At 42.2% G+C, this 9,520-nt stretch overlaps 3 protein-coding genes and 6 non-coding genes across 12 annotated transcripts in view; 1 reads left to right on the forward strand and 8 right to left on the reverse strand.

The window, feature by feature from the left end:
• gpc5b (glypican 5b) overlaps nt 1-3,029 on the reverse strand; it is a 35,668-nt gene extending 32,639 nt beyond the window's left edge. The window contains exons 1-2 of one of the 3 annotated variants that reach the window (XM_027005550.3): nt 2,411-3,029; nt 1,228-1,389 (exon numbers count right to left, since the gene is read on the reverse strand). In XM_027005550.3, coding sequence (XP_026861351.2) covers nt 1,228-1,389; nt 2,411-2,579 — 331 coding nt within the window. In that variant the 5' untranslated portion in view covers nt 2,580-3,029. Of the gene's footprint in view, nt 1-1,227; nt 1,390-1,839; nt 1,956-2,410 lie in introns of those variants that run through there. The other 2 variants (XM_035523406.2, XM_081708416.1) reach the window with 2 other exon arrangements.
• A 1,045-nt stretch (nt 3,030-4,074) lies between these two features.
• trnam-cau (transfer RNA methionine (anticodon CAU)) lies at nt 4,075-4,147 on the reverse strand. Its single transcript has one exon. It is a non-coding gene; the product is annotated as a tRNA-Met (tRNA).
• A 751-nt stretch (nt 4,148-4,898) lies between these two features.
• aqp12 (aquaporin 12) lies at nt 4,899-6,582 on the forward strand. Its single transcript, XM_027005549.3, has 3 exons — nt 4,899-5,536; nt 5,891-6,007; nt 6,328-6,582. Exons 1-3 carry the CDS (start codon nt 4,939-4,941, stop codon nt 6,444-6,446), a joined length of 834 nt encoding a protein of 277 aa, XP_026861350.2. The 5' UTR covers nt 4,899-4,938; the 3' UTR covers nt 6,447-6,582.
• Nucleotides 6,583-6,763: 181 nt separating this feature from the next.
• Nucleotides 6,764-8,273, reverse strand: rpp21 (ribonuclease P subunit p21). Of its 2 annotated transcripts, none has more exons than XM_027005512.3 (5): nt 8,087-8,273; nt 7,878-7,978; nt 7,668-7,750; nt 7,392-7,526; nt 6,764-7,264 (listed from the first exon to the last, which is right to left on the reverse strand). In XM_027005512.3, the coding sequence occupies exons 1-5, from the start codon at nt 8,141-8,143 to the stop codon at nt 7,161-7,163; spliced, it is 480 nt and encodes a 159-aa protein (XP_026861313.1). In that variant the 5' UTR covers nt 8,144-8,273; the 3' UTR covers nt 6,764-7,160. The 2 variants fall into 2 exon arrangements, with proteins under 2 accessions (XP_026861313.1, XP_026861312.1); XM_027005511.3 differs by having other exon boundaries at nt 7,374-7,526; nt 8,087-8,267.
• Nucleotides 8,274-8,472: 199 nt separating this feature from the next.
• trnai-aau (transfer RNA isoleucine (anticodon AAU)) lies at nt 8,473-8,546 on the reverse strand. The gene has a single exon. It is a non-coding gene; the product is annotated as a tRNA-Ile (tRNA).
• A 141-nt stretch (nt 8,547-8,687) lies between these two features.
• On the reverse strand, nt 8,688-8,758 carry trnag-gcc (transfer RNA glycine (anticodon GCC)). Its single transcript has one exon. It is a non-coding gene; the product is annotated as a tRNA-Gly (tRNA).
• A 137-nt stretch (nt 8,759-8,895) lies between these two features.
• trnad-guc (transfer RNA aspartic acid (anticodon GUC)) lies at nt 8,896-8,967 on the reverse strand. Its single transcript has one exon. It is a non-coding gene; the product is annotated as a tRNA-Asp (tRNA).
• A 164-nt stretch (nt 8,968-9,131) lies between these two features.
• Nucleotides 9,132-9,203, reverse strand: trnad-guc (transfer RNA aspartic acid (anticodon GUC)). Its single transcript has one exon. It is a non-coding gene; the product is annotated as a tRNA-Asp (tRNA).
• A 109-nt stretch (nt 9,204-9,312) lies between these two features.
• trnag-gcc (transfer RNA glycine (anticodon GCC)) lies at nt 9,313-9,383 on the reverse strand. Its single transcript has one exon. It is a non-coding gene; the product is annotated as a tRNA-Gly (tRNA).
• Between the last annotated feature and the right edge of the window lie 137 nt (nt 9,384-9,520).

A 9,520-nucleotide genomic window follows, 5' to 3' on the forward strand; every position in this document is an offset into this window, starting at 1 on the left:
AAACTGACTTCATGCATTTTCACAATATCACAACATTTCCCAGTGGTCACGATATACCTATTATGGCCAAAAAGCCATTCAAAGCAGGGGTGTAATTCAAAATGATGAAAGTTCAACAATTCTGAAATTATCCCTCTAGGTTTGCCTGCATGTGTCCTGTCAGTAAGCAGACCCTGAACTGCACGTAGGGTCAAAGGTTCCATACACGGTCAGCTCAAGGAGGATGTCTGACCAAAGTTCAGTAGGTCCCAAGAGAACAGAAGCCTTCAGTTGCATGAATCTTTAAATGACAAAAGGGATAATGGAAGCGTCCTTCAAAAAGCGTCCTTTTGAAAAGCACAAGAAGTGAAATAGCAGCATACTGACATGCATACTGACTGAAACATCTGCTGCTGTTTCCTGTTTATTCTAAAGGGTCTAAAATGACGTGTGAATGTGTGTGTGTGTGTGTGTGTGTGTGTGTCTGTGTGCATACTCGTACTCATGCACGCACATGAAGAATTCCTCTCATTAGCGCTTTTCTTGTGTCCCCTTTAGATGGTGCTTCTAAAAGCTGTTGTTCGTAACCTGCAAGCCGGGAACTATTCCCTGTCTGTACACCAGCTGTCTCCACACAGGGAGCTGAGAGTTCACATAGAGATTTAACCAAAAAATGAGTCCCCACTAAAGCCAAAGTCAGGGGACCTGGGGTTTCAGAGTACAGTAGTTCCACCCCATTCATAATGTGGTTCTGTCCCAACCCTAAACCTTAACTAAAGTTCCACAACAAAGAAGGATGCAGCTCTGCAAGAGACAACCATGTTACTAGCATAAACCATCTCACGCAAGAAAGTGTACATTTATAATCTGTTTGCATTATTTTTAAGACAATATACAAATCACGCTGCTGACTTAACAATGTGGCTGTGGCCTTCGGAGGAATAAGCATCTGAGTTTGATGAAATATGTGGAATGTGATGCACCGATATATATAATACATTTGACTTTACATATGATCAGCTCTTGTTTTAAAAACCTTCTGGCTGTGTTGAGATTATGCTTTTGCCTCATGGGGTACAAGTCATAAAGGTTCAATGATCCAGCCAACATAAATCTCTGTTCTGCCTCTACGACATGACAGGACATGAGACCCGCTTGCATCCACAGCCTCCATCTGTGGAGCACTTGGCGTTGACGTTCGTGGTTTAATCTTTGATGTTCTCTCCAGCAGCTACTGTGGGCCCTTACCGCGGTAGGCAGATGCGTGTCCAAGGATGAGATACTTGAGCTCGAAGCTGTAGGAGAGAATGTTCTGAAGGGTGTCCCTGCGTGCAGCCGCATCATAGCTCTGCTCCATCTTGCGGGTGCAGCAGGTCGGACCCTGGTGCTTGCAGATCTGGAGGTCCGCGTCTGCAGAGCAAAGGCAAGCATCAGTTCCACAGCTGCTAATGCTGAGAGCTTCAGTACTGGAAAGACTGCGGACTCCGTGGAACTTCAGAGTCGCGATGCATGGGAGAACAACTGCCTTGACTGACGTGTTAGCCTAGTTTATTTAGAAACTTGTATTAATATGCATACCCACATGTAGTTGGGGTTATCTTGGCTGAATAAGACCTCTCCTATTATCCAGGTGAATTAACTCAGCTAATATGCTTCTTTTGATCTGTAGGTTTACATTTGGGTGTAAATGAAATGATTCAGTGATTCAGTTATGAATCATGAACACCTTTAGAACACCTGTGAAATAATTATCTCTCTTTTAGAATAGACCCATATGAACAGTTGGCTAATATAACACTGATGATTATTGGCTATGACATAAACGTAGTAAGCAAAAAAAAAGTGCACGGGGGAGGATACCTGCCCTGTCGATGCCGTTAATCCTGGTGAGGAATCCGTCACGGATCCAGCACAGTAAACCCTGCATTACAACAGCTGACTGGTATCATTACGACCTCCCTGACCTTTCACACAGTCTGTACTCTGCCGCTCGCTAGCTCGCTTTCTTTCTCTCTCTCTCTCTCTCTCTCTCACACACACACACACACGCCTAATTTTCAGGTTGCTGAGAATCAAATACAACTATTATTTAAATGTTTCCATAAACTATGGAGAATTTGAACTATACACTGAACAGGCAACGTCCGTTTCTGTGTCAGGTCTCTTTTTATCTGTGATATATATTATTTTTATATTTTGCATCATGGCAAATCTTTATGCTAGCGATAAAATCAATTATCCTTATTTTATAAGGATTTCAGATACCATCCTTATTTAATTCTTTCACTGAAAACATTTAGCTAAATAGACACTATCGTCTTCAATTTCGGTTCGTGGGGGTGTTAATTATTTAACGATTTATGATGCAGTAATATGCATACCAAATTATTTGTTTTGCACCTCATATGGATCAATATTGGCCTTAACCGACCTGTTGCCGCTGTTTCCGGGACCCATCTTAAAGGACCGATATGACGCAACTGGAAAGCTGTTTTAACTTCATGACAGCTGTGTGCACCTGTGAAATAAATTCCCCACGTCGACGCAAAAGTGACGAATATCCAGCAAATCCAAACGCGCGGTAATATCTTTCGGAACATTGCACCATTTCAATCCACAGTCTTGTAGAGCAATAATAAGACAAAGTAAAACAATCTCGAAAAATATATCCCACACTTTCTTAAAAAGATCTTCTAAGCGCATATATATTCCGAAAGAGTTGTGGTCACCCCTCGCGTGTCAGAATTTCACATGCCTCTCAATTCTTGGGGACGAGGGAGCGAGCGGCGGAGTCAGGCAGCAGCTAAAAGAAGCATCGCCTAATTCTGAGGAACGGAGCTAGCGGTGACTTCTCAGCTGCGCCCCTCTTCTCTCACTTTCTTCAGCCACTTGTCCCCCCTCGAGGAAATTCAACAGTTCGTTCAAGTAATAATATTGAGATTCATTGCATCTGTCTAGCATTAAATATTGCTAAACAGTACAGCGCCCTACCCGTTTCAACTATGGGTCACACAGAAGCCTATAGAAAGCTACCCCGAAAAAAACATACTTTCATCGGAAGTGTACTTATCATGCTGTCTATTCAAATTGTCAAAGGTTTGTGTTAATAAAACCGTAATTTGCATAACAACTTCGATATATTTGTTAGGCAAGTGCGGTGTGTCGTAGTCTATTTAGATGTGTGTGACTAACTTGGGCAGCACATGGATGCCTACTCACAAATATACCACAGCAGAAGATATTCCAGTGCTACTTTTGGGCCTTAGACTATGGCTCGGTCATGACATTTTAATATTATGTTTCAATATTTAAGGTCTCTTGGCATACTGCTCAGATTCTCTGTTTTGTGGCTTTTTCACTCTTCTTCCAGTCAGTAGTTTTAAATAAATGTCCGACTGTGAGCATGTGTACACAACCGGTAGGACACGCAGAAGGGGACATGAGAAGTCCCAGCACTCTCGGATGCATCTGCTCAATAAAACAAGGCAGCACGTCATTGAACATCCTCAAGACATGAATCAAATGCAGGTTTTCACTGTGTGAAGTAAGTATTCAGTGTTGACCATGGTGAAAGTTAGACAGCCCTTCTATGGGGTATGACAATTAAAGTAGCCTAAAACCACAGCTTTAAAGTGGTTGTATGAACAACAGTTATGATGCTGGTACACTGATTTTTTTCTTTTGTCTTTGTGTCAAACTCTTTCAGGTAAAATGAATAAGTAATCATAATATGATTTACATGTAAGTAGATCTCTCTGTACCACCTGCTAGAAGAATAGGTTACTCTGCAAAGACGATCGACATGAGGACACCAGTGGACACTGTTTTCCTAACAATACCAACAGGGTTCCAACCTGAAGTAGTATGTGGACTGTCATGTTGCAATTTGACGTCTAGAGGGCGATATAACACCTCGAATAACACTACGAGCGCGTCCAGACAGTGAGCATTTTGAATTGGAGAATCTAGTCCAATCCTGTATTTGTAAAGGTAAACTTTGCAAATGTATCTTACTAGCTACAAAAAGTATATCTCATATTCAACCTGTAAGCGCGGTGTTAACATTTTGTGTTGGAATGGAAAACCAAAATGAGCTGCCCCGTGTGAGGCTCGAACTCACGACCTTCAGATTATGAGACTGACGCGCTGCCTACTGCGCCAACGAGGCCTGAGAGCAACGTTTATACGTACTCTTAAAATGCATAGGTTCCCCAAAAGCGAACTTATTTAACACTACAAATTAAACGGCACATAACAACTATAGAAGGACAGTCCTCCATGTTCATAAAAGAGGTCAAAGAAGTCTTTGTTAGGCCAGGCCAAAGAGATCTGCGGTGAAACCTAATCCTACTCGCCTCTCACTGGCAATGTTACCATTTATTACTGTCCAGGTTAATTGTCATGCACAGGTGTAAAATTAGATCTTTTTTTTCTATTTAAATGGGTTTAATTATGTTTTGACGAAATTTAGCATGCAGTTCCCTCCAAACCTATGTGCCATTTAAACGCATTTCTCTTTACATAGGATATATCGCCCGCTCGTCTATGAAACTTTTTTGTGCTTCGATGTCAACAGCGTCTTACAAAGAGAAATTACACATAATGCCATTTGGGTCAAACTACAAATAACAAAACATGTTAATATGTTCCAAAATAAGAGTGGCCTTTTGAATTAGCTAAGTAGTTTAAAGGTGTTTCTTTCTGTCAAATGAATGAAGTACATTCCCGTTATTTTTAGTGATTCCAACACATTACTCCACTTCCACGTGGCCTTGAATCGCTCTATTTTTTGGCTGGAAATATGAACAACGTGGGGGGGGGGGACTTTGATAAGAAACTTGCACCTCAGTGTGCCACGTTATCACATGCTGTGTGCAAGTACTGGACTATGTAACTGCCATTCCCCTGATTCTCTCTAGTCCAGCAAGCTGTACATGCTGTCTGTAGACCCAGGGCATCATGTCAGTCCTTAACATAACACTTGGTTATTTCATAGCTATCGTGGCCATATCTGCGTGTACTAGAGCTCTGGTTGCGTGGCAGTGGCCGAAGTGGAGCTTCCTAGCTGAATTCATTGCTGCTTTCTCACTTGCAGCCTCCAGACTGGAGGTGCAAACCATTTCTGAGGTTGGTCAGTGGGCTGTGGGTCTGGGGCCAGAGGTCACCCTCACGTTGCTTTTCCTCACTATAACTGTCCATGCTGTCATCATGCAAGGAGTTAGCGGAAACCCTTCAGTGACTGTGATGAGGTTTCTGCAAAAAGACGGCGAGGCTGTGGCCGTCCTCCTGAGCTTAGCGAGTCAACTCGCAGGCGCTCAGCTTGCCCTGCTCCTAGCCGGCTGGTACTGGGCAATGGAATTGACAGACATGCACATGCTCAAGAACCTGATGGCGGCTGAGTGCAGTACCTCCCTACGTGTTCCGCTGATCCAGGGGGCGACTGCAGAGGCTGTGAGTGCACTGATCTTTCACCTGGCACACCTCAGCCTAGAACACCGGTCACAGCTACTCCAGATTCCCTCACTGACCCTGCTGCTCACCTTCCTCTATTATGCAGGTAAGGAAACAACGCACAACTTGTCTCTCACTTCACTCACGACTGGGTTGAGTGTTCAGTGGGGGGGGGGGGGGGGTTGCCTTTAATTTCATGGAATAGCTGTTGCTGCTGGTTTTCACTTTATCCTTTTCTTGTTTATATTTATGTCTCTGTATTTGCTGGCTATCTGAAGTACACTGAATTCCAGAGACCACCTCTCTCCTATACGTCTTCTATCCGGCAGATGTACTTATACACCCACCTGCAAGATGTAGCTCATTAATGTCAGTCAGGATGTGATTATTGTATTCAGGGGTTTAAGACTATGGACATATTTAAGACATATAACCACGTTCTTCCCTTTGTTCCTCCAAGGTAGCAACTATACCTCGGCTTATGTGAATCCGTCCCTTGCCTCTGCACTTACCTTTACATGTCCTGGGCACACCTTCTTGGAATATGTTCTAGTCTACTGGCTTGGGCCTCTCATTGGTAGGTTGCTCTCAACTGGACCAAACAGCGATCAACCTTTCATGATGAATGCTTTAAGGATTTCTTACATGTGACATACTAAATCCATTACCTGTAAGATTAAACCTGCCAGTGTTCTTACTTATAAAGTTTCATTAATGTTCCTAATCCTGTCTAACATCATTGTATGATCACTATTACTTGTCCCATTTGGAAATTTACACAAGTGCTATAACTGAGGCCTTTCAAGAGCCAATCTGCAATGCCATGAGTCATACTGATATCCTGCATGCTGACTCATTCAAAGTTTAATTATATATCTACATGATCACACTTTTCAGGCATGACCCTGGCCTTGCTGCTCTACACGGGGAACATCCCTGCGCTTTTCACCAAGAACCTGCTTTACTCAAAAAAAACACGCTTCCGTTTGCCAAAGGGGAGAATGTCTGCAGAATAGAAAGAGTAAATGATTCAGAATGGTACAACAGCTCACCATGCTGCTTTGTTGTCATGACATCTTTCCCTCCAGTGCCACATTACCAAATAGGCAGAGTAGGCACTTTCGACTGCCTAGCAGCCTCCACAGGTTTAATCCAGCACCGTTTCTACTAGTGCACTACTGCATTCTCTCATGGACAATGCCTTCTGCCATGTTTTTTCTTTGAAAGGACCACCAAACTCTGATACATAGACTTGATGTTATTTTATAACTGCAAAGTGTAATTTCAGTGTGTTGAGTTTCCATGTTCTAGGCTTACAAAAAAGATGCTAAGATGTTCTTAACTATGTTTTATTGCAAACCATTATCCAGTCACAAAAAATTAAATAAAATGATGGATTGTTACTTTGGGTCACTTCTGGCCTATATTTTTCTATTCTTAATCTCAAAATGTGCAAACACTCAAACAATGAACCAGTCACATAAATCCTATTATAACAATACACCATGTGCAGTTTCAGAGGTACCTCATACAACATATGACAAATTAGCTTTTTTGGGTTCAAACACATGCTGGTATTTACCTTAGTTAATTGTACTGTCTCTTCCACTTCTGTTTGCAGTGTTTGTTGCAGTGTGAGATAAACATGTAATCATGTGTTAGCAGCATATACTTTTTAAATATGGTTCAACTAACTGCAGGCCCTAGTAAAAGAGCAGTCAGCCATGGCTTCAGGATTTAGACTTCAGAGATTCTGGGTTGTGTGTTGAAGTAGTCATACTGGGCTGATCAGACTTATCCACCAGGGCCAAGGCTTTGGAAGATGGGTTGACATCTGTGGGCAATTAAAAAACAGATAATGCAAATTACACTCTGGGCAAAAAATGCCCCCAAAGTTTAAGGAAAGCAAAATTTATTTAATTGATTTCACAAAAAATGTGTACCTGAAACACCATCGGTACCTGGCTGAGGAAGGTTCTCTAACTGAGCCTCTGGTTGATCCACCCACAGATGATACTTTGGATTGTTTTGAAAGGTTTTGGTGAACCCACAGCTAAGACATCGTACAACTGTTACACGCTGCCGTCGAGAACCTCCTTATATATTCACCATATAAGCAATAAAAAAAAAATCTAATTAGATTGTACACCATGACCAATTAAACATAATTTGTTAACTCATACAACAATAGAATAATAGCCAATTTTGTTCGATTTTTAATTATTATTATTTTTTACTTCTTTGTCTAACTGTTGATGTAACCCCAGGTATCAGTAAGGAGCAGCATTTCTTGCATATAGTTCTTTTCACCGAGGGGTCTCTGTTGAAGATAAACATATTTTAACACATGACAGTCTCTTTGTAATGAACCGCTGTATGTTATATCATCACTGCGCTAAAATATTAAACCGCAACGCCTTCTTGGATAAGCGTTACACGCTACTCACTGCCTCAGGACCAGGCGTTTGGCGATCGTCTTTTGTGTAAAGCAGTAAAACCGTGCCAATTCAATGTTTTCGGGGTTTTGCGCCAATACGCAATGTGCAGCCTACAAAACGTAAACCCAAGAAAAAATCGGTTGATTAAACTAGCTACGATAGCTAGCTAACGCAGTGAGAGTTATCAGCTGATAGCTAAGCGAGCTAGTATAACTTACTTGATAGAGGAAGTTGAGTCTCTGAAAAGCTTCTTTATCTTTTATACTGCCTGCCATGTTGTGCCAAAACTAGACTCTAACAACATATCCGACTACACTCTCATTATCGTGAGTGAGAAATAAAACATACCAAAGACTTCCGTTAAACATATCAAAGACTTCTTCAGCGGCCTGCAACAGTCATACATCGCCATCTTTCGGAAGGGATGCTTAAAGCACGCGAAGACCTAAAGGTAGTAGCTATAGCTATTGTCATTTTTTGCATCTGAGACATGAGACCAAACAAGGAATGGCAGTGTTGGTCTTTCGAAATACCGATAGTTGTCTACTGAAGCATGAATAAATTTTAAACCATATCAGAGAGACTAAGGGTGTTCAAAAAGTTTTGGCCCGTACGGGGATCGAACCCGCGACCTTGGCGTTATTAGCACCACGCTCTAACCAACTGAGCTAACCGGCCAAGCACAGGTTTTTGAACAGAGGTTCGAACACAGGTTTTCGTAGTTGATGTGTCAAACTTAGTAGCTAGCTAACTAGTCATAGGTTCTAGATCATCATCACTAATTTTAAAGGCTGGGAGGGATAAACCGGCAAAAACGCATGCATTGGCCGGGAATCGAACCCGGGCCTCCCGCGTGGCAGGCGAGAATTCTACCACTGAACCACCAATGCTGAATACAGAAAGTGAGTAACAAGCCTCACTTGCGTACACACACACACACGTAAATAGCCTAGTATTTCCATTAGCGATCTAAAACGTTACTCAAGTGGTACGATATTTGAGTTTGGGCAATTTGAAAATACAAACTCTCCCCGTCGGGGAATCGAACCCCGGTCTCCCGCGTGACAGGCGGGGATACTTACCACTATACTAACGAGGAACTGCGTGAGGTACATCTTTTCTTGAAAGATACATGTATAGCCTCATATTAGATATAGTACTATCATAATTGTGTTAATTGGCCACGTTTGTTTGTTTTTTTACTTTGTGATTGCTGTTTTCAATTGATCTGAAATTAAGATAATCGATCCAAAAATTAAACACCTCCCCGTCGGGGAATCGAACCCCGGTCTCCCGCGTGACAGGCGGGGATACTTACCACTATACTAACGAGGAGTGAATGCTCACTTTCTAATAACATGATATGTGGCTCCATTAATGTCAATTATTACTAAATCAGACACAAATTTTAAAGGCTGGGCAGGGATAATTTGGCAAAAACACATGCATTGGCCGGGAATCGAACCCGGGCCTCCCGCGTGGCAGGCGAGAATTCTACCACTGAACCACCAATGCTGAGTACACCAACGTCACTGTCCCAGCTAGGGATACATTCGGAGTACACAAATAATCTAACAAGCCTCACCAGCGAAACACTTGCGTACACACACACACGTAAATAGCCTAGTATTTCCATTTACTTTAAATGTGTG

Source organism: Electrophorus electricus, chromosome 26 (genome assembly GCF_041902795.1).
Source record: "Electrophorus electricus isolate QZ-2024a chromosome 26, ASM4190279v1, whole genome shotgun sequence".
Lineage (NCBI taxonomy): Eukaryota > Metazoa > Chordata > Actinopteri > Gymnotiformes > Gymnotidae > Electrophorus > Electrophorus electricus.

Bases quoted from the DNA above. Each gene is read 5' to 3' on its own strand.
- aqp12 (XM_027005549.3), top strand. From the start codon at position 4,939: ATGTCAGTCCTTAACATAACACTTGGTTATTTCATAGCTATCGTGGCC. The intron at 5,537-5,890 runs GTAAGGAAACAA...TGTTCCTCCAAG, and splicing joins CACCTTCCTCTATTATGCAG to GTAGCAACTATACCTCGGCT. The intron at 6,008-6,327 runs GTAGGTTGCTCT...CACACTTTTCAG, and splicing joins CTGGCTTGGGCCTCTCATTG to GCATGACCCTGGCCTTGCTG.
- rpp21 (XM_027005511.3), bottom strand. From the start codon at position 8,143: ATGGCAGGCAGTATAAAAGATAAAGAAGCTTTTCAGAGACTCAACTTC. The intron at 7,751-7,877 runs GTGAGTAGCGTG...TATCTTCAACAG, and splicing joins AAACGCCTGGTCCTGAGGCA to AGACCCCTCGGTGAAAAGAA. The intron at 7,265-7,373 runs GTACACATTTTT...AATTGCCCACAG, and splicing joins AGGTACCGATGGTGTTTCAG to ATGTCAACCCATCTTCCAAA.